This window comes from Mastacembelus armatus, chromosome 15 (genome assembly GCF_900324485.2).
Source record: "Mastacembelus armatus chromosome 15, fMasArm1.2, whole genome shotgun sequence".
Taxonomy (NCBI): Eukaryota; Metazoa; Chordata; class Actinopteri; order Synbranchiformes; family Mastacembelidae; genus Mastacembelus; species Mastacembelus armatus.
In genome coordinates, this window is record NC_046647.1 from 22,321,396 (window position 1) to 22,343,964 (window position 22,569).

The 22,569-nt window shown below is 43.1% G+C and overlaps 1 protein-coding gene and 1 long non-coding RNA gene across 2 annotated transcripts in view; one reads left to right on the forward strand and one right to left on the reverse strand.

Annotated features, from left to right (window-relative positions):
- Window positions 1–1,599: 1,599 nt before the first annotated feature.
- On the forward strand, window positions 1,600–3,376 carry LOC113131756 (uncharacterized). Its single transcript, XR_003295842.2, has 3 exons — window positions 1,600–1,666; window positions 2,047–2,148; window positions 3,249–3,376. It is a non-coding gene; the product is annotated as an uncharacterized LOC113131756 (long non-coding RNA).
- A 90-nt stretch (window positions 3,377–3,466) lies between these two features.
- LOC113131731 (EMAP like 6) overlaps window positions 3,467–22,569 on the reverse strand; it is a 46,137-nt gene continuing 27,034 nt past the window's right edge. The window contains 26 exon segments of the mRNA XM_026309321.1: window positions 3,467–3,578; window positions 4,659–4,759; window positions 5,085–5,238; window positions 5,330–5,433; window positions 5,556–5,718; window positions 5,837–6,009; window positions 6,536–6,724; window positions 6,797–6,911; window positions 7,097–7,254; window positions 8,121–8,329; window positions 8,617–8,790; window positions 9,775–9,795; window positions 10,171–10,269; window positions 10,459–10,588; window positions 10,665–10,743; window positions 11,693–11,701; window positions 12,678–12,692; window positions 13,795–13,921; window positions 14,164–14,398; window positions 14,994–15,170; window positions 15,975–16,063; window positions 17,651–17,782; window positions 18,276–18,428; window positions 18,619–18,760; window positions 21,271–21,398; window positions 21,985–22,096. Of these exon segments, the coding sequence (XP_026165106.1) occupies window positions 3,554–3,578; window positions 4,659–4,759; window positions 5,085–5,238; window positions 5,330–5,433; window positions 5,556–5,718; window positions 5,837–6,009; window positions 6,536–6,724; window positions 6,797–6,911; window positions 7,097–7,254; window positions 8,121–8,329; window positions 8,617–8,790; window positions 9,775–9,795; window positions 10,171–10,269; window positions 10,459–10,588; window positions 10,665–10,743; window positions 11,693–11,701; window positions 12,678–12,692; window positions 13,795–13,921; window positions 14,164–14,398; window positions 14,994–15,170; window positions 15,975–16,063; window positions 17,651–17,782; window positions 18,276–18,428; window positions 18,619–18,760; window positions 21,271–21,398; window positions 21,985–22,096 (3,213 nt within the window). The 3' untranslated portion in view covers window positions 3,467–3,553.

Genomic DNA, 22,569 nt, shown 5'->3' on the forward strand with positions numbered 1-22,569 from the left:
TCCTCTGGGGAAGGTCCTGGGATGTGGATGAAAGCTCCTGACACAGCTGAGTTTGGACCTTTTGAAGTTTTATTTTACTCATTGTGTATTTGTTTTTGGCCACCAGGGGGCAGCAGAGCTCTGGGTGATGTGGACAGTAGTGCCTGAAGAAGAGAGAAGACTGTAAGGTGACTGAGTTTCTGATTTAAACCTTTAATTCTCTGTTTACATTTTAGTCTGTTCACGTTTTCCTCCATCCAGACCACGTTAGACCAAGAACCACTAAAAACCACTTAGACTGGTCAGACCTGGACTAATGTAAAACCCAGTTTCAGGTTTGTTAAAGCTTTATTCTAACTGGGGAAGCATGCTCCCCATCCAGACCACATTAGACCAGGTCTGCCTAAGAAAACACACGTGGGTCTATAAAACCTGGCCTGGACTCTAAAGATGTTTAGTCTTCACTTTGAGATTTGGTCAAACTTTATTCTGCCTGTGAAAACAGAAGAAAAAGTACGAAACCATTTTCTTTGCACGAGTCTCATTTAATCAGTTCATACATTTGGCTAAAACACACACACACTCTTTAATCACAATAAACTCAGTATAAAAATCAACCAGTTCCACATAAAATATCATCGTCCACAGACTTTCAGTTAAAAAATAAATTCATGCACTGAAGCGTTGTTGCATTTTATGATACAAAGTGTCAGGAAACAGCAGAGCGACACGTTTTCACTGCAGAATAAACTGACCTCAGAACAGTTTTTACGTCGTCTTTTTAGAAATAAAGTTCTGCAACACACCACAAATCTGCATCAGCAGCACAGACACCAGGACTTTTATCAAGACGTCATTAATAAATATTTCTTCACACTATTAGTTTTTATTACTTAGAACATCACAATCACAACTTTCACACAAACTATTTTCTGGTCATGTAAAAAAAAAAAAAAGATTTAAAATGATTTAACTCCTTTATTTTCTAGACTCTCCTGATTCCACAGGTTAAAATAATGTTGAGCAGGAATTTATGTTTAGTTTGTTTATGTTTATTTTCCAGAAATACTCTATTATACTTTACTATTTTCTCCTGTTTCTAGATCGGCCCATTTTAAAACAACGTTAATATGTTAATAGATTATTTCCCTCTGAGTTGTAGCAGAGGAGAAATATCAAGTAGCATATTTTTATGTCTAATTAGAATAATTTCAAATTGACTCCAGGGAACAATAAAGAGCATTTTATTCATTAACAGTCGATCATTAGAGAAAATAATTATCAGATGTATCAATGACAGAAATAACAGTTTTATGTAACTGGAGCTTTTCTGTCATTCAGTCTGATCAACAGTGTGTGTGACTGTAAACGGCTCAGAGTCTGACACAGTCCTGAGGAACCAAGACCAAATCCATCATTTATCTGTTTCAGGAACATGCTGAGCTCTTCAACATGTTAATTTGGACTAATTTGCAGTAAATTTGTTTTTTTACCAACTAAAAAACACATCAGGCAGAAAAACTCGTGTCTAAAGGAGTTTTTTTTTTTTTTTACTGTTTTGAATAAATGATCTAGAACCAAACCGTGTGGATAACTCATCTCATCTCTCATTTTTCCTTCAGTCAGGAAGAACCTGAATGCAGCCTCTGCGATTACTTCACTGACCCTCATGAATGCAGGAAATCAGGTGTGTGACGTCTTATTTTCTGTTCTTTACACAAAGAAACTCTTCAGACACGTTTTCACAACAGCTAATATTCAACAGACACACTCACGTCCACAGTAAATCAGGCATATTAGATATTTCCAAAGGTTTTGTTTTCTACTTGTTGTTTTTATGATGATGATGCTTTGGATGTTTCATGTTGAAAGTAAAAGCAGCAGTCTGTCTGTTTTGGATGAGTAAAACATTCTCAGTGTAGCACCAGACGTGGTACAAAAAGTCTGAACATGGATTAAAAAAAAAAAAGAAAGATCCAGAAAGGCACTTAATTGTGATGATATCCAGGGACACACACACAGTAAAGGCTCTGTGAAACGAAACATGAATTTTAGCTTCTTTTTCAGGTTCAACACACCAGTATCACATCCCAGTGCTCCCAGTGCAGAACAGCTGTGAGATCAAATCTGACCAGAAGCTCTCCGTCAGTCTTTGAACCGGTCCCTCAGGTTGGTTTGGAATTTTTTTCTAAACTTTTCCACTTGAGCGTTTTATCTCCAAGCGTCACCTGAATGCAGCACCAGTAGCTTTTAGGAGACACGTGAGAAAAGTGTTGAATCCTGGAACTTTAGCTGAGCTGCTCCACAAACACTGAGAGGAAACAGGGTTAAATGACTTTTATTTTCTGTTTAATCTGCTAATTTAAAAAAAACAAAAAAACAAACGAAAACTTTAACTTCAGTTTGTTTGGACTCATATTGACGAATCACTATAATTACAATCCAATCCAATGTGTGATTAGCTGTAGCTTATTTAAAGAGCTTTAATTGTTTAACCCTCAGGAGTCTCTGATCACACCAGGGTCGTCAAATTAGTAAAGTAAGTAAATAAGTTAAACCTAATCAACTAATGTCAAAGTGCTCGAAACACTCACTAGTTGTTGTTATAAAAAAAACAAATAAAAATGGAAATCTGATCATTTAAATACAGTATGAGATCATGTCTAGTGTCTATAGTTTGATTTTAGACGAATATTCTCACTTTTGAATCTTGTATTTAAAATGTTAGAAATGCTTTGACCATGTCAGTGTCAAAAAAACTATATGTGTGTGTGTGTGTGAGGTCGTATTGGTATCATGCAGAGAAAAAGAGCAAACACTGACGTGGTAAATGTAGTTTGGTGACTTTCTGTTTAAGGATCAATAAAGTTTATCTGAAGTATTCAGGATGACCAAAACAGCTCCAGACTCCACAGGGTTAATTATTGATTATGTGCAACAACCAAACTCGATATTTGAAGTTTCCCATGTTTCCTCAGAAAGTCCACATTTTTCACATTTTTCAAACGTGGACTTTGTCTTTGTGGAGTCGGTCCCACTTTCTCCGTCTCAGGGATAAATGTGATGTAAAGAACAAACCTGCCATCTCAAACTGTCCACTCATGGATTTATTGATCAGTTATTGGCCATTAATAGGATCATGTGGGTTTATAACTGATGTGTTTATTAATCGCTGAAGAGAAATTCAATCAGTCGCTGCTACAGATTCTGTGATGATGCAAAAAGAGGCTGAATTCTGAACAAACATGTTGTTTTCTCTCCGCCTGCAGCTCATGAGCTGTCAGAGAACCCCACGCAAGGCATTCTGGGTAGGAGGAGAGTGATGTCGCCATGACGGCAGGTTAACCGTCTCCTGCTGCTGCTGTCACAAGTTTCTGCTGGAAACCATCGGCTGAAGCTTCCGGCTCTTTCTGCCCTTCACGGTTTGTTCAGGGTCACGTGATCCATCAAGAAGCGTTTGACTGGAGTTTTCCCGCATCACCACAAGACGGTCTGTGGTTCAGGTCGTGGGTTCGATTCCCTCTGGATGCACTTGTGGTTCCTGGATCAAGGCAGATGGTAGAAATCTCTGCGTTCACAGACACTTCCACACGAAAACACTGCAACACACACACAGAAAATCAGCTGTGAACACGTAATTTCACGAGCTTCGTAAACAATCACATGGTCCAGAAGAGGAGAGGGCAGGACAATCAACCTCTGACCAATCAGCATCTTTGGAGCCACTACAGGCCACGGCATTGGTGTTCTGTCAGTCATGTGACAGTCGTCTCAGCAAATCAGACTCCACAGAAACAGGTAAAACAATGACTTCTTCACCTTCACGACCTGACAGGTGAGAATAAAAGTGGACATCAGCAGTGTTAGCATGGTGTTAGCATGGTGTTAGCATGGTGTTAGCATGGTGTTAGCACTAAAAGCTAGTTGGAGTTAAAATAAGTCTGTTCTGTCATAAACGTCCCTATTTTACCCAGCACAGACTGAGACTGAGCCCCCACCACATGTATGATATCATTTTACATTCCCAGATATCTTCAATGTGAATCATTAGAGAGATGTCTGTAGTTTGACTGTTGACTAGTAGATGTCTGTATTTTCCTCATTCAGGTCAATGAGCTAGTCCTGCTAGTTAAAATGTCACTGCAGATATCTTCAATAACAAATTGTTCTAGTCGTCAATATGAGTCTGATAAATGCTAAAACATCATGTCAGGTTCAAATACCTGAAATGCAATTAAGGATATTCCAGTGAAACGGCTGCCATAGCGACACCAATTCTGAGCTAATGCTCACATCATGCTAACACTGCTGCATTTACCTCTGTGAATCTCACCTGTCCTCAGGTGTTGTGTGAAGTCTGTGGTTCAGCTGGAAATTCAACACATGATTGACAGAACAACGTAGCCAGTGCCGTGAGCTCTACTGGCTCCGAAGATGCTGATTGGTCAGAGGTTGAACGTCCCGCCGTCTACTCTTATGAGCTTTGACAGAGCCGTCAGTACTAAACGTGTCAAATCTGTGAACACACACCTGTCAGAGGTCTGTGTCATCTATCTGGCCAACAAAACACTAGTGATCAATTTGTTAAACTGTACCTAGTGTGTGTCATTTTGGCCAATCAACCTGCAGCAGAGCTGTAGCTGTGTTTTAAGTGACTGATTGATCAATGATCAGTTTACCTGCAGTCGTCTCCTCCTGTGCTGATCACGAATTTGTCGTCATGGGAGAAGCGAATGTTGGTCACATGAGCCGAGTGGCCGAGGTAGCGCTTGTGTTTGGCCTGCAGACAAAAAAATATCTTACATTAGTCTCAACAATCGACTGATCGTCTTTTGCTGCTGCATTTTTTAATGTCGGCCTGACTTTCACAATAAAAGTCTCGTTTCTGCACCTCATAAATTAAAGCATATTCAAAATGAAAGTTTTGAATAAGGATTTTAATTGATGGTCACATGAGCATCCTGCCATGTGACACCCTTTCAAAATAAAAGCCTTTTTAATTACATTCTTCCAAAATAATTCTATTAGCATAACATCTATTGGGCTTCAGGAATCGAGCTGTCATGGTATCACGCCAAGTTAAACACAGTTGCTCAGTGACTCACAAACTTCTCTGTGCAGGGGAAGTCAAACAATTTGACTAATCCAAAGTCGTCGCCAGTGACGACGTTCAGGCCAGCGTGAGACACACACGCACAGTTTACGTCGGCTTTGTCGGCGTTTCGAGGCCAAATCCCTAAAACTTCATCTCCCAGGATGCTGCAGGAGAGAAGGAGGAAGAGACGAAACATGTTGCAGCCAGTGACGTGTGTTTAAGTCCATTAAAACTCTTTGTGTGTGCAGGTGTTACCTGGTCCATGTTGCCCAGGTGATTCTGTCGATGACGGTCTGGTCACTCACCAGCTTCCCTGAAGGGACTTCAAACACCTGTCGCTTATAAGCTCCTGTGGACACCTGTGGGCGCATACACACACATTTATGTTCTCTAAATGCATGTGTGTACGTGTATATAAGCGGTATGTGTATATCCGTGTGTGTACCTGTATGTAAATGCTGTGTGTGGTATGTGTATGTACCTGTATATATGCGCTGTCAGCAGAGAAGTCAAGCTGCAGGACTAAAGCAGGGATGTCACTGCAGTAAACAAGGCGGTTCAGACTCGGACCTCCGCTCACGTCGTACACATCCACCGTGTTCTCCACCGAACCGACCGCCAACAGACGCCGATCAGGACTGAACCTAAACAAGAGTCGACACAAAGGAGCGCTCAGGTACCCTGGCTCTTCCTGTCGTAAAATGCTTCATGCAAATCCTCCTCTGTTTCTTTTACTGTCACCATCTTTGCTCTCTCTCCTACCGGATATCCTGGATGGCGGCGCTGCGGTCTCGTTTCTTCACCCACATCTTCAGCGTGTTGGCGAGGAGGAGGAGGAACTCACCGTTCTTCATCCCCACCGCAAGCATTTCCCCGTCCGCGCTGTAGCTCACACACCGGGCCGCGTGGCCGACACACACCTTGTTCAACAGTTTCTAAACAGAGAGAACAGTTTTAGTCAAAGTGATGTTACTGCAGGTGTGACCTTTTGTTGACAAATGTTTAATGGATTATTTCAATGCTCATTTTGGAACCTGGTCTGGATGTTTGTCAGCTCAACCTCATTTGTCTCATGTATATCTGATGTATAAGTTTTAGGGCTGTAATAAACTATTTTAATAATCAATCAGATATTTACAAAAGAACGTATAGATCTGTTTTCAGCATCTTACTGTCAAACTATGAACCTTAAACGAGTTTGCTTCAAATGTAATAAAAAATGAAAGCAAATCTAAATAGTTTTTCTGACAGAACTATTTCTGACATTAAACAAATCACTTAGACGACGTATTTAAATCATATTCACCACAGTTCAGTCACATTTAGCTCCATGAGAACATGTGAAGTTCTTTAATGAACCTCTAGAGGAACATTTGGATGGTCAAACTCTTTTGATAAGAACTTGTGTTATAGTTTTTGTTGACACCATGGACAACGGACAGTAGCAGCACCGGTCGGTACCTTGTCGGCGAGGTCCCAGAGCCGGATGGTGGTGTCGTCGCTGGCGGTGATGCAGAGGTCTTTAGCAGGATGAGCGGTCAGACCCCAGATCCCTCCCCGAGCGTGACTGTCCAGCAGCAGGTTGGACGCCGCGTTCTTCTCCCCGACCTCGATGATCTCTCCGTCCTTCGTCCCCACCAAGATCTTACCCTGAGGAAGAGGAGGGGGTGGTGAGGAGAAGAGCTGGACCTAGGACGGAAGATCAGAATGTAACATACTCACCTTGCCTCTGCAGACGGACCGGACACACTCCACCTGCTGCCCCGTCTCCAGCTGGAAGGCTCTGCAGCGTTTCATCTCCTGATCCCAGAGCTTCACCGCACCGCCCTCCTTAGACCTGACACACACACACACGTCTGGTAAGTGACGCTGAGAACAGCGGAACCAAAAGATCTTCTCAGGTGAAAGTTTTGCATCGATGACAGTAAGAAAAGTCTCAAACATCTGGAAATGTGTTGATTTCACTGATGAAGAAAACAACATCTAAGATTCAAAGGAATCATCTGTCGGTGTGTCACTCACGGTCTCTCTTTGCCGCCGGTGACGATGAGTCCGTCTCTCAGTGTGGTGTACATGGTGAAGACCGGCCCCGTGTGAGCCTTCGCCACCACCCTTAGCAGGTAGTGGTCCCGCCACACGTACACGTCCCCGTTAATGGCGCCGGTAAAGGTCAAGTTATTCTGCGCACACAAAGACATCAGCTTCAAAACAAAGCTGAACTGGACTCTGACACATTATTTACTCAAATACTGAATTCTACCTAAATACTTCCATGTTGTGCTACTTCATCCTTGGATTTCACTACATACATACATCAAACTTTATTGATCCCTGGTGGGAAATTCCCAAGATACCCAGCGGTACATAAAGTACTTCAAATCAGAAGTACATAAGGTAGTTAACGTCAGCTACCCAGCGGTACATAAAGTACTTCAAATCAGAAGTACATAAGGTGGTTAACGTCAGCTACCCAGCGGTACATAAAGTACTTCAAATCAGAAGTACATAAGGTGGTTAACGTCAGCTACCCAGCGGTACATAAAGTACTTCAAATCAGAAGTACATAAGGTGGCTAACGTCAGCTACCCAGCGGTACATAAAGTACTTCAAATCAGAAGTACATAAGGTGGCTAACGTCAGCTACCCAGCGGTACATAAAGTACTTCAAATCAGAAGTACATAAGGTGGCTAACGTCAGCTACCCAGCGGTACATAAAGTACTTCAAATCAGAAGTACATAAGGTAGCTAACGTCAGCTACCCAGCGGTACATAAAGTACTTCAAATCAGAAGTACATAAGGTAGCTAACGTCAGCTACCCAGCGGTACATAAAGTACTTCAAATCAGAAGTACATAAGGTAGCTAACGTCAGCTACCCAGCGGTACATAAAGTACTTCAAATCAGAAGTACATAAGGTAGCTAACGTCAGCTACCCAGCGGTACATAAAGTACTTCAAATCAGAAGCACATAAGGCAGTTAACGTCAGCTAAAGTGATAAACTCAATAATTAGAATCCATCAATAATAAATTCACAGTAAACTCACGGCACCAAAGGCGACAGACAGCATCGTCTGCATCCTGCCGTCCTCCACCGTCCCCACCACTCCTTTCTTATACATCAACGCGCCGCCAGCCAGCGTCCAGAACTTGACGTGTTTGATTCCTACTGACACAAATTGGGAGTCCGAGTCTGGCCGGAACTCCACCACAAAGATCCGGTCCGGGTGTCCGCCTTTGCTGCACACCCTGGATCCTGCATGGAGACGCTGCTGTTACTTTCCTCAGTATTCTGTCCCGTTCTAATGAACATTCACACCCTTACATCGTTTTATTAAAATATATATATTGGGTATAAAAATATGGATGAAACCAGTAGGAAGGATATGACCTTTACACTTTACACCCTGGACATGTGACAGAAACAGGTGGAAAATTGAGGTTTGCCAATTAAAGGATAAATAATTTATTTGATGAGCTATATAAAACATCTGGGAACAGCCTGTTGAACGTTACTGGTTATTGATCAGTTATCAGTCCCACCTTCCTGCCAGCGCCACACAGTGATGGTGTGTTCAGGCTCCACTCCGACAGACAGCAGCAGCTTCCCGGTGGCACTGAAGTTCACGTAGCCGACGCCTTTAGCGTGAGCACAGCGGAGGACGGACAGGGTCTGTTTACTCATGGCGTCCCACACGTGGATGGAGGGGGTGGTGCCTACGTGAACATTCCCAGACACAAGGAGAGACGATATAAACTCAGCAGGACGAGGGAAAGTCACAGAAAGAAGCTCCACAGAAGTTAAAATGTGCAGGTCAGTATCGGGACCAAAGCAGAGCAGAGGGATGTGTGCAGCTCACAGACACCCTGAGAACCAGCTGTCTTACTGTCCAACGCTTCCACGTCTCCCAGCTGGTTTTTAGGTCAGCTTCCTTTTCTCCAGGCGGAAGCTGATCAAACTGGGAGTTTAGACAATCATGCGACAAACGTGCGACCAGGAAAATGTTGAATTTGGCTGCTTCATGAATTATTGATTAAGCCTGAGCTCAACTTTATAACACAGCCTGTGATTTACACTGGAAACCTGCTGTATCCAGAACTAATTAAATACTGGACCCTACCGGTGCTGAGCTACAACTCCAAAGAGACACAAAACTACAATGTGACACACAACAAACACAGAGAGGCAAAAACTAACAGTGACTAATAACAGAGATCATCACAAACTAAAAATAAATGAACGCATAGATGCAAAACAAGGACGACAGAAAAAAAAAATCAAAGAAAAGTGAAACATCCAGGAAAAGATGCAAAAGGAACATAAAGAGATGCAAAACATGAAAGTACCAGAAAGATGCAAAAGGTCTACAAGCAGAAAGTTACAAAGACAGAAAGCGACCACGAAGACGTGGCCTCATGGTCCGTCCATGGGAACAAGGCAGGGGAGGAATAAATGATACTCAAAGTGTTTTTGTGACTACTGGCACCTACAGGTGACAATACTGGTCCTGTTCTCCACAGTCTCCGTTTACATTTCAGCTGCCTGAAGGAAAGGAAACCTGAACATGTTGGAGAACCGGGACAGGGATGGGTCAAAAACCCTGATGGGCTCATTTTAGCAGCTTATCTCTGGGTCTCAGGGCGTCTGTTGTGATGGGAGGGGTGGTGAGGGTTCTGGGTTCTTTTTGTAGTTTTTTTTACCTGGGAGTTCACTGACGTCACCTGAGGTGAGAGCGATGGAGACAAATAAGGCTGGCCAAAACACAAACACACACAGAGACACAAAAAAACAGACGAAAAGCTGCAGTGAGTTGTTTCAAATGTCAGCCATGACAGCAAACACAAGATTTTAGGGGCGATTCTGTTCTCTTTAAAAACCATCTGCTTATCGTTGCTAAAGAACTGGATGTTAGTGTCATCAGTCTGTCTGTTCTCAGCAGGAAAGAGGAAAGCAGGCAGGTTAAACAGGAAGCAGAGGAGAGAAAGCAGGACTGGTTTAGTACAGACGAGTTAGTAAGGAACACAGTGACATGCAGAAACAGAAGGCGCCACACACACACTCACTCACACACTCACACACACACACACCGAGCGTACCGATCTGTCCTGTGGCGATGATGTTTTTAAATTTCGGGTGCTGGTTGACGGTCAGACACAGGATGTCGTCGGTGTGTTCCAGGTAGAAACTCTGAGTTCCTGCAGCAAACGAGACACAGACATCCAGCAGCCTTTTAACTTCTGATCCAAACTAATCTTTTTATCTCTGACATTCACTTCCTGCTTTTCCCTCTGACGCTTTGGACCATTTCAGCTTCGGCCCTGGACCTGAGCTGAAACATGGAGGTGAACCCAGATGACTGGTAGTGAATGTGTTTCCATGGTTACCGGTGCTGAGGCTGTGGACGATGGCGGTGGCTGCAGTGTGGTAGACGATCTCAGCACCGTCGTTGAGGTAGTGCAGGTTGTTGCGACAATCAAAGCCCCGAAAACCGAACACGTGATCCAGAACCAGGTCCTGCAGAGGGACAGGTGGGCAGGTGAACAGGAGGACACACAGATAGGCTGAGAGACAGACAGAAAGATAGACTTACCTCCACCACTCGCTTCTTCTTGGAGACGTTGTTCTTCAAGAGTTTCTCCGGCTGCGGCGCCGCCCGACTCACTGGAGGCCTGGAGGATCAGTTGATTTATTACTAATATAATCGATCAATCAACAATCAGACAGAAACAGTGACTCAGCTCTCAGACAGGCAGTGAGACGGCGTGCTCAGAGACGATCGGACAGGAGAAACTGCAGACAGACAGCAGCGACCACAGAGGTAAACACACAGACTCCTCATAAGCGGTGATGTGGCAGTGCAGCGGCCATCTTGGTACAGGGAAAACAGGAGGTCTGTCGACTCGCTGAGTTTCCAGCTGCTCAGTTTGAGGATTTGCAAACCAAAACACTTGTATCTTCAGTGGAAAGTAGATATTTCTGTAATATCTAAGGTGAACTTTCACTGTGTAATGACTTTCTTCGCTTGTCTTTTGTATAATCTCAGTAAAGTAAATTGCTTGGTTTTGTCATTTATTTCATTACGAAACATCCCAAAACTGCAGATTTCTACTGTTGGGACTGAACCTGCTGCAACATGGCAGCTCACCACCGTCTGTGTGTTTCCATCTGTGGCAGAGACAAACAGGACAGATGCAGACAGATGTTTCTTCATGTTGCTTGTGTACTCGCTCAGTTAGAAGCCTCTCTCCTACAGAGTACACTTAGTTTTTTAAGAACCCTAGTTCTCTGTTTTTAGAAAACCTGGAGAAGCTGCAAGTTCGGTATAATTCTCTGTCATGTGCTGGTTAAAAATATGATTTTATTCAAGTACTCTAATTATGCACAGTATTAAGGTATATTTAGGTTTATGGTATTTTACACATTTATTGGGAAATATTCCAGTTTTTACTACAATACGTTTAGATGACGCCTGCACCTTACGGCCATTTCATTTGATGGTAAATAGATAATTAGTACTAGGAAATGTGACAGTGAAGTAAGTAAACACACACACATACACACAATGAAGAGGCACTGCATGGACAAACAGCAACAGACTGACAGGTGGACAGGTGTTACCTGGATCCCCTGGACAGCAGAGGGACAGAACCAAGGTACAAAGCTTTAGAAAACACACACACACACACACACACACGCGCACACGCACACATATATACATGCCTCTTTGCACACAGAACATAGAAACACACACACACACACACACACATATATATATATATAAAGGCTTCATGCCTCAGAGTTGCGGCTCTAGCTACATGCTAACAAAATGCTACCATGCTACTGCTGCTTATTTGTATTTTCGCACTAACAAGCAGGAGACAAACTGACATGTTGGCTGTTTATGTCCCTGCAGGTGGTTTTACATTGGATTTAGCAGAGCTCCAGATTTATCAGCCTGTATTTGTTTGCATGAGAGCTAACTTCCCCCATTACCAGCAGCAGAATTTATTATCATCAGCTGCTGTTTGCAGTGAACCCATGGATGTACAGACAACTATCACTGGATCATTGTGACACTGAAGGAAACTTAAAAACTCAATGATTCTCAGTGAAGTTCTGCAGCGTCTGCTTCCTCTGGTTAATAAGTGGCTTTATTGAGGTTTATTGTGGAGGGACACCACAGGTAATGAGATCCTCAGGAAGTGGAAGTCAAGATGAATATGCTCTTAATGATCATATGGTCACATTTAACTGAGTTCAGATTTAAATAATGGGCAGAATTAACAAAGAAAGAACTCTAGTACAAAGTTAACACGACATTATTAGACGCCCCTCGGCCCAACGACGAGAAGAACAGTCCCATTAACTGAATTTCATTCCAATTATGTTTGTTTAAAACAGATATTCTCTGATTATAATTAAAATATACATAAAACCACAGAACATAAAACCTGCACATAGAGACAGATTAGAGGATGAACTCACTGGATTTCTTCACCAGACACTGATTTCTACGTAAAATTCATCTAATCCAATTAGACCTCCCATATTGACCTTTCCTGTGTGAAAATCATCTACACAGCAACTATCAGGTCATACTTACTTGACAATGCCCTGCCTCCAGGGGAATGCAAGTCAAAACACAACACAGATATTAAGAGTTTCTATGAGCAAATACATTTAGCTGTATTTTAATGGACCATCTCAGCAGGCTGCGTGTGTGGATATGTTTTTGATCTGTCATGGATGGATCACTGAAGGAGGCACAGGCCCGAGTGGTTCAGTGGTTCAGGTTTGTAGTCACTCAATGATAAAACCTTAAAACCATAAAGCAACGCAAAAGACAACAGACACAAACCAGCTACCAAGAAGAGCAAAGCTGTACAACGATGGGAAATAACCAGAAAGAAATGTGAAACTACAAAGAGACACCAAATTACTACAAAGCAGCACCAAACCTCCACAAAAAGTCAGAACCATAGGCACAAAACTACGAGGAGCAAATCTACAAGGTGCGAGAGTTACAAAACTACAAAAGTCACACACGCAAAAAAAAAAACACCAAAAAAACAACAGACATAAAACAATGACAGAGGGGTGGGGGTCTCATACATGGGCACCCAGGGGCCACTGTCTCCTAATCCAGCCATGGTCACAGTGTTTCAGTTCATCATGTCTTTTGTTTCATGACATTTGTGCCCTGCAGAATGAAAGTGTTCCTGTAAGGCCCTTTGCTGGCGAGTGTATTGAGGACAGACGCTCACCAACACTGAATAACTCTAGTATTAATCCTAATAAACTATTAGCACATGCTTTGTGGAGAAACAGCAGACTGAACCAAAACAACATCCAGTGACCATGCAGGAGGCTGTGCATGCATTTGATTTACAAACACACACACACACACACACTGAGAACACACAGTCACTGTGACCACTGAGGTTAAGACGAAATCATTCATAAAACCTTTCACACAGTCTCAGGACCAGCACCATACAGCCTGTATCTACAACACTTACTGTCATTTACACAAACGTCTGATTTATATTCAGCTTTAATGTCTTTAATGGTTCAGTTGTATTAAGAGATTAAAGACATCAAGCGTAATGATTCGTTAATACGATGATAAATTTGTGAAAAATGTTTTTCTTATATAAACTCACAGAAACAATGGTCCTCCAGGTGTGTGTGTGTGTGCGTGTGTGTGTGTGTGTGTGTACCTCTCCTCTGCAGACAGCTCCTTCAGCTGTTGGTGAGGTTTGGTTCCTCTCATCTCTCTGATGCTGACGGCGTACATCTTAGTAGTGTAATCCACCGCCTTTTCCCTGGCAACGTCACTGTCGTAGCCTACACACACACACACACACACACACACACACACACACACACACACACAGAGCAGGCCCCATGTTAAAGTCGCTCTGTAACATCTTTCTAAGCCACTAGGGGGCGCTGCCTGTCACACATGCTCTTTTTTAATGCATAATGACGATACTGTGGTTTTTCTAGTCTCCATTTTCAGGCCTAAAGCTGCAACTGGTGTGTATTAACATCATCAATTATCTCGATGTAAAAACAGGCACACCCACCTCCGTCCTCCTCGATGTCATCGTCCGACTCCTCGCTGTCCACAGGCGGTCGGTTGTCACGAAACAAAGACCCCTCCCCCTCTCCACCGGCCCCGCCTCCTCGCTCCCTTGCCCAGATCATCAGGGCGGTGTCGGCCCCGCCCACCGTCAGCAGGGTGGCGTCGTCCTGAGCCCATCGGACGTTGGTCACCTGCGCGCTGTGGCCCACGTAACGTTTAAACCGAGCGAACTGACCCTGGAGAACAGAAATACACCTGTTTCCACCTGTGACTCACCTCAGGCAAAGAGTATAAGAAATACTTCAGTACAAGAAAAAATCCTGCATTCAGAGTTTACTCAGGTTAACCACGTAGGTGTTCACAGTGACGTTACGATTGGAGCTTTTTTATTCACTCATATCAGTCGAAGGACGAAAGAAAGAAAGAAAGAATAAACAAGAAGTGAGAAACAAGGAAAAAAGGAAAGACCTACAAAAATTAAGGATGGGAGAAAGGAAAAAAAATAAAGAGAATTGAGAAGGAAACAAAGGAAAAAATACAGAAAATGTTGGAATAGATAAAAAAAAAAAGAAAAACTGTCCATCAAGAAGGAAATAAAGAAACAAGGAAGGAAATACTGACTAATGACTAAAACAGAAAGACAAACGCAAAAAAAACAAATTGTGTCTGGATGTCATCAGGTTTGTTTCCATTGTCTTCATGAATATTTTCAATTTATACATCACTGAGCTCAGCGACTCCAGTGGAGTAAAATGTCCGACAGGAAAAACTGCAGTGTGTGAGTGTGTGTGTGTGTGTGTGTGTGTGTGTGTGTGAGTGTGTGTGTCGTACCCTCACAGGGAAGCTGAACAGCTTGAGGAAGCCAAAGTCGTCCCCGGTGACGAGCAGCGTTCGGTCTCTGGTGAGCGACGTGGCGTTGATGTCGGTGATGTCGCTGTGGGTCGGCCAGATTCCCTCACAGCTTGAACCCAGAACACACGTCCAGCTCGACCACTCCAGCCGCTCCAGCTACACACACACACACACACACACACAATCATAGAATGAACATTGATCATTTTTCACACTAACCCCAAGAATAATTCCAGCCACAGTGACGTCTGAGGCCTGGCTGCATCGGGAGAGCTGATCAAAAGTGCTGCTGTGATGTGAGCTACAGGCAGATGCTGGGATTCTACCAAGGTTTTAGCCTATAATGGTTTACAAAGCACATCTATCTCCATTAAATTATGCTGAATTCCTTATTATCAGCTGCTGTTTGCAGTGAAGCCATGGACGTCACTGGATCACTGCGACACTGCCGGAAACTTAAAATCAGCAGGATTCTGTTTTCCTCTGGTTTATCTGGATTTATGGAGGTTTATTGTGGAGGGACACTGGGGATAATGACATCCTCAGCTAGTTTAAGTCACACTGGATCACATCAACATGTCTTCAGATTTGACTGTGTAAGATTCAAAGAATAAGGACAATGACAACTCAGTGAGGCCGGTGTTGCAGACACAGAGATGTCCCAATCCGATCTCAGACATCAGTATTGGGGCTTTATTGAGCTCAACCACGACCCAGAGTCCAGTTTACAGCAAAACATCTGCAGTGTGGAAATATTTTACATTAGAGAAGAAGAACCGTCTGTTCTAGTGGCTGCAATGTGAATGTTTCACGAGGTGACGGTAACACAGCTTCGTTCACTACAACACCTGAAAAAAAAACAACAGTCTACAGAAAACAGTGAGGTCACTCATCTCTCTCACACACACACACACACACACACACACACCCACACCCACACACACACACACACACACACACCTCTGAGTTTCTGATAGTTTGCCTTTTCCCTCTTGGGGCTTCAAAGAAAATCTGCTCTTTGGCTCCTGTGTTCACCTGCAGCAGTTTACCTGTAACACACAACACCCACAGATAAAGAAAATCCAGCAGTATCCAGAAAAGCATAAACAAATTAAACTATATAACTTTTGACTATTATCCCGTCATTCGAAATACTGTACTGAGAAATCACAGTAAACTGTATGTTTACACACATATAAATAATAAAGTGCAGGTTCCCTCCGTAATAAAATACCCTGTTTAGAATAACGACTTGTTATCTCACTCCTTGAATGTGCATTTTTGAAGCTTTATTAGTTGGACACGTCTCTTACATCAAAGGAAAGTGCTTCATGGTTCTAAATCACCCTAAACCCCAGGCTGCACAATGAGTCATGACTGGCTCCAAACTAGCTGTGATGTCATAAAGCCTGCAGGTACGTGCAGGTGAGAAACTTTTCCCCTTCAGCTGAAAACAAACCCTGCACATATCTAAGAAACATTTGCGAATAAGAAAAACACATGAACTAGAGGTCGACCGATATGGGTTTTCTCTGGCCAATGCTGATATTTAGAAACCAGGGCAGCCGATGGCCGATATATGATGTCGATTCTTTTGGCCGATTTTAATTTTCCCCCTTCATCTCACAAGGTATAAAAGTGCCCAGGAATAAAAAGTGTATTATTGTTATGTTTGTAGTATTTTTTGTCCTTGGTTTTTCTGCTCCCATGCTCAGCAACATCTGGCAGATATTGCACTTGGCCTTCCCTGATGTTGGCTGAGTGAAATACTGGGTTCAATTTCTTTTCAGCCATCAGACTATAATTACAAAAAAAAACAACAAAATTTGTCATTTTAAACTCACCTCTTCTATAATTACATTATTCCATGCACATCACAATCCTAATATGTTTTGGAAAAAAACAGGATTGATTTATTGCAGGGTACCTGTCATGATCCTTATGTTTGTTGACAGACTGCTATAATTCAAAGGGCCACAGTCTAAGAATATGTGTAAACAATTATGTGCAACAAGTCATTTGCATGTGAAAGTAGAAACACTCAGTTCAGACCAAACTTCAGACTAAAACATGCACATTAACTTTCCTCATTAAAAGTGTATTTTGTGGTGGGAGCGTCGTGCTCGTGTTACGTGTGTCGGACGCACAGACACATTTATTGAGGAACGTTATCCTGCGTGTTTTAACGAGAATATTGGTCTGAATTTCACACGTTTCTTTCACATTTGTTGCACACATGACGGTCAGCGTCAATTCTAATACGCAACAAGGTAATTACGTGTTGGAAACGAATGATTCTCCTCTGCCATCATTAGCTGAAGCCGTGTGTGTGGACTATAATGATTTAGCCGCTGGACTTGTTAGCATGTTTTGGTACCTGTGTCTACAGCCTGAACTACAGCTCGCTAACAATACAGACCAGACAGTCACTCTCCAAAAGTAGCTTCATATTCAACCAATGAAATGTATAAGGCTAAATTAGGCTTTTCAGCTCACTGAACACCGGTGGTGACAACCTGCCTGCTTAGCTGATCGCAGATGTGCCTGCCTATAAATCGGCCTAATGTGCAATGAAATGGGCCGATAGATCAGTCGACCTCTAACATGAACAGGAGGTAAAGAGCTTGGTGTGTTACCTCGAGCGTCCCAGTCCATGTGTGTGATGTAACTGGACGCTCCTTTACAGATCCCCACCCTCTTACTGCTCAGCACGTTGTAGATGTCCACGAAGCTGTCATGTGACGCCACCGCCAGGTATTTACCCGAGTCTGAGACCAGATGTGAGAAAATGTCAGATAAAAGTGGGGATGAGTGGATTCATGTTAGTGTTTTAGTTTTTCTCAACAGCTTTGCCTCCGTTTTCACATTTTCAACACAATAGTGACTTTATCTTCAAACTTCAGTTTCTTCTTCTGTGCAGCATTGACAGTATTTCTCCTCCAAACACAAGCCTCAGTGAAACATCCCCAAACATAATGATTTCACCGTTCACATCATCAGCTCATGCAGTTGTCAGAATATTTCCTTGTTCTTCAATTTCTGCACAGTTTACTACTGCAGTTTTTCCCATTTCAAAATGAAGTTTCACTGAGTGAAAAGTAAACAGTAAAGGGATGTGAACACTTTCTGAAGTGACAGTAAATTCAGTTGAACTGGTAAAAGTTGAATGAGAGTGTGTGTGTGTGTTTTGTTTTACAGTATTGCTCAACTGTACTGGGCTGTTGAGAAAACTTGTGGGTGTGTGTGAGTGTGTTTGTGCACCTGGAGTGAAGCGGATGTCAGAGATGGCATCTCGACGATGGTGGAAGCTCAGCAGATCCTCCAAAGTGTCAGCGTTAACCACCAGCACGCCACCATCACTCAAACCAACCGCCAGCGCCTTCCCATCAGGAGAGAAGGCACAGCAGCGACCTCCTGGGGAAACACACACACACACAGTTATTTTCAGCTTTCTGTGTAGTATTTTGGTGCACAGGCAGGATGTATATATTAGTGGAAAATGTGTGTCTGTCAATCTCTAATGATTTTACCAACAATTGCAGGATTTTTAAGTACAAACAAAAAAAGTAGAAAGGAAAAGCGGTGGACTGCTCCTTTATCTGACCTCTCTTCAGCTTGCGGACGGCCACCATGCGGTGATTGGCAGATGTCTCCCACAGTCGCAGGGTTTTATCGTCACTGACGGTGGCACAGACGGGGAGGAGGGGATGTGGGGCCAGACCCCAAACCTCGCCCTCCATGTGACCCTGCATGCACACACACACACACACACACACACACAAAACATATGGATGAATTTTGCACATATAAATCACATGGACCACAGTAACAACATGCACAGAGGCAGAGATTATTTGTGCTAGTTCATTAAAAACAAGCACTAAAACCTCTGGAAACCATGTTCTCTGACCATCCAGCTGCCAAAACCCAAATAAGAGAAGGCAGGAGCTGATAAAAATGGTGACACACTGATCTGAGTCTACTTTAACTCTTACCAAACACTCACAGTAGTGATTAATAATCTGATATTAATGAAAACCAGCAGCAGTAAGTGTCTAAATCACATTTTTGTTGGGGTCTTTCTCTCAGGCGTCTTACAGCTGCTCTGTCCCTGTTAGAGCTGCATGCAGCCAACAGACTCTACTCAGACCTCAAGAAGTAGTGATGACAATAATCTACACATTTTCTGATTTACTGGACATTTTATGTCTTTTAGAATTGGAAATAAGTGTGTATATACTTACGTGACCCTGTTTCCTGTGTAGGCGAGTTCACTTCCTGTTGCTAACATGTTTTTGTACAGCTCGTTTACAGATTTGCTCCAGTCTAACTCACCTAGACACTAACTAGAGTCACTGTACAACAACAACACATTCCTGTTCTAGTCAAGTACCGTCTTCTTTGTCCGGTACTTCTTGTTTTTTCCAGACTTGGCGCTCCTTAGCCTCCCAGTTAGCTCAGCTAGCCGCTAGCATAGCCTCTCCCCGTCTCTCCTGCTCGGTGCCTCATGTTTAGTTTTCCCTCTGGCTCCTTTAGTCAGAACCAGACCTGGACTAACTAGAAGGTTCTGACAGCTTTAGAGACGAGGATCACTGAACTGGAAGCTCCGACCCTTCAAACCAAAGCCAGCTAGCCTAGCCCCGTTAGCGGTTAGCCTGTTAGCGGTCCGACGGAGCAGCAGCCTGGGTGCCGCGCTCTGCCTGCGTGCAGCTCGCGGGAGCGCGCACGACTAAAGCGCAAACTAATAAATTCAGTTAATTAAATTCATTTTTGCCTTCAAACTGCTGTTTCATACCAGATTAATTCTAGTTTCTGAAGGTTTAGTGGCACCTGTGTTTCACTGGGCTGAACTCTGTTTTCAGTAGCGTTTCCTCGTTAAGATTTGCCCCGCAATTTGCTCACATTTGTTTTTAAGAAAAGCTTTGTAGACTCATCGAGGTCTTAGGGAGGACCACTGGATGATTCTGTCTGCTCAGAAAACACATTTAATTTGGTTTGAAGTGTCTTTAAAGTGGGAGGGATGGATGCATGGCAGCTATGATATGAGACTGGGTGTTATTAAAATTATGAAATCAAGTAGTGACCAAATTGCTCCAATTATTATTAAAACCATAATATTCATTAGTGTGGGTGTATTTGTCCGCAGGTATTTAGCTTTATCTGAAGAAAAAAACAAAAATATAATTAAAATGAAAAGAAGATAACTAAAACAAAGCTAAAATGAATAAAATAACTCCACGGTAACATGGTCTGGTCCCACTGTGTATACAGCCAACTTACCAGGGGCACGCTTATTAAAAATGTGATTAAAAATCACAGCACTGTTAAAACAATCTTCTCTTAGCCTCAGATAATGGACTCATCTCTGTACTTGTCCTCCCAGACCTTAGTGCTGCATTTGACACTATGGACCACAGCAGCTTATTACAGAGACTGGAGCATGTGATTGGGATCAAAGGATGAGGCTCCGGTGACCCTGAACCATCCTTTAGTTATGCTGCCATGGGCCTAGACATCAGCGCACTGAGCCATACTAGTAAATTGAAAATGTAATGAATAGATTAGACTGTAAGCTATAAATTTAGGTTTGTGTTATAGTACAATTATTATTAAAATCATCTCAGCTTGTTCCTCATCCACCCTCATGTCTTAAAAACACACTAACCAGACATTAATCCAACACACCTTCTGTTCGTGTCTGTATGTGTGTAACTGCTTATTGATCTGCAGCATACAGCTCTCCTCACCATGGCAACAGGTGCCGTACCAGACTACCAAACATTTCAAGAATCCCTGAGGTACACACGCATCCACCAAAACCCAGCATGTTAATGACCAGACACGCAGCAGCCCCAGGCGTCCTTCCTCAAACCGCCATCACAACAACGGTGTTGTGGCTCATTTTTTCCAGTTCTTCACTTACTGCACCAAATAAAAGCTGCTTTGGCTGCAGACGATGTTGCAGCTCACAAATATGCTGGTTCGTCAAAACAATACTGAAGTTTAAACTTGCTCTTTCTTCGACACATGTCCAACACAGACACGAGTGTATTCACTGCTGCAGCTGTGCCATTCACAGCATCAGTGTCAGGAAATGTGGTGCTAATTTAAAAAATTGTGGAGATGCAACATTTTGGATGAATTTATCACATTTAAAGTCCAACCTGAACCCTCAAATGGGCCTTGGAAGGTGTGAGGACTGGACAACGATGGTTTTAAACTCACACACACACACACACACACACTCCCAGTATACCTGCACCAGTAGGGTCATCGGTCCAGTCTTGTCGATCTCCAGAACTTCTCCATTTTTGGTTCCCACCAGGATGTGACCGTGGCCCAAAGTGATGGCCCTGATGGATGGGTTGTCCTCCAGCAACAATCCTGTACACACACACACACACACGCACGCACACGCACGCACACGCGCGCACACACACACACACACACACACACACACACACACACACACACACACACACACACACACACACACACACACACACACACACAGCAGCCAGTACAGAGGTTTAGAGGTACATGTCACCATGTGTCCACCTGGTGGCAGCGTTGGATGAAAGAATTTCTACTGACAGCTTCTAGGCTCTTAATCCTAAACAGGGAACGTTTGACCGTCGACACTTTTTCCAGCCAGAAAACGAAAAATCCACCACTGTTAGGAGAGCACCTGTGCAATGTTCTACTTTGGCTTTTCAGTCCTCAAAAATCAAATGTCAGACGGGTCACAGCCCTCAGTAACAAGCTGCAGCCACGTAGAATTGACACAGAACCTTTGGTGAATAATAAAAACAATGTTTAACTGGCTTCATTCTTCTTATGCTAAAAATGAATATAACTGTTTTTAAATGGGCAGAATTTGTTTCTGCATATTTTACTGATTCCACTGTTCTTGTTTGGTTATTGATCTGTTTGTTAGACCTGATCGATCAGGTGCTGGTGGTGTATGTACCTTTGGAGGTCGGGGACAGGGCTGCTCTCTTGATGGCGTAGGTCTTCAGACAGCGGTCAAACATGTCGTCCCACAGCTCGACCACGCCGTCCTTCCCGCCCGTCACGAAGCCCTGAAGACAGATTCTTTTACTGACTGATTTTAATGCTGAAAAGAACAAACAAGTGAACTCTGGGGACCCAAAGTGTCTGGGGGCCCCTGCACCTGTACTTGCTCAGGAATCCATCAATAAACATTAATAAACATATTCTATAGAAAATACAGATTTGTCAAAATGGACATTAGGGGTTATATCAAAAACAAATTTGAGTCAAGTGTGAGTGAAAAGATAAAATCATGATGAACATGAGCTAACAAAGAAATGAGATTTAGAGGATTTAAAGGAGTTTTTGGAAATCCTGTTATATAAAAGAGACAGAGGGAGGAGAAAACACGTCGGCGCCTACATTCAGGTTTTTGGTGTTTAGCTCATGTTCAACACACAACACACACACACACACACACACACACACACACACTGAGCAGGCTGAATGTAAAGGCCTCATCAGCAGGAGGAGGATCGTCTGGAGCAGCAGTCACACTGTT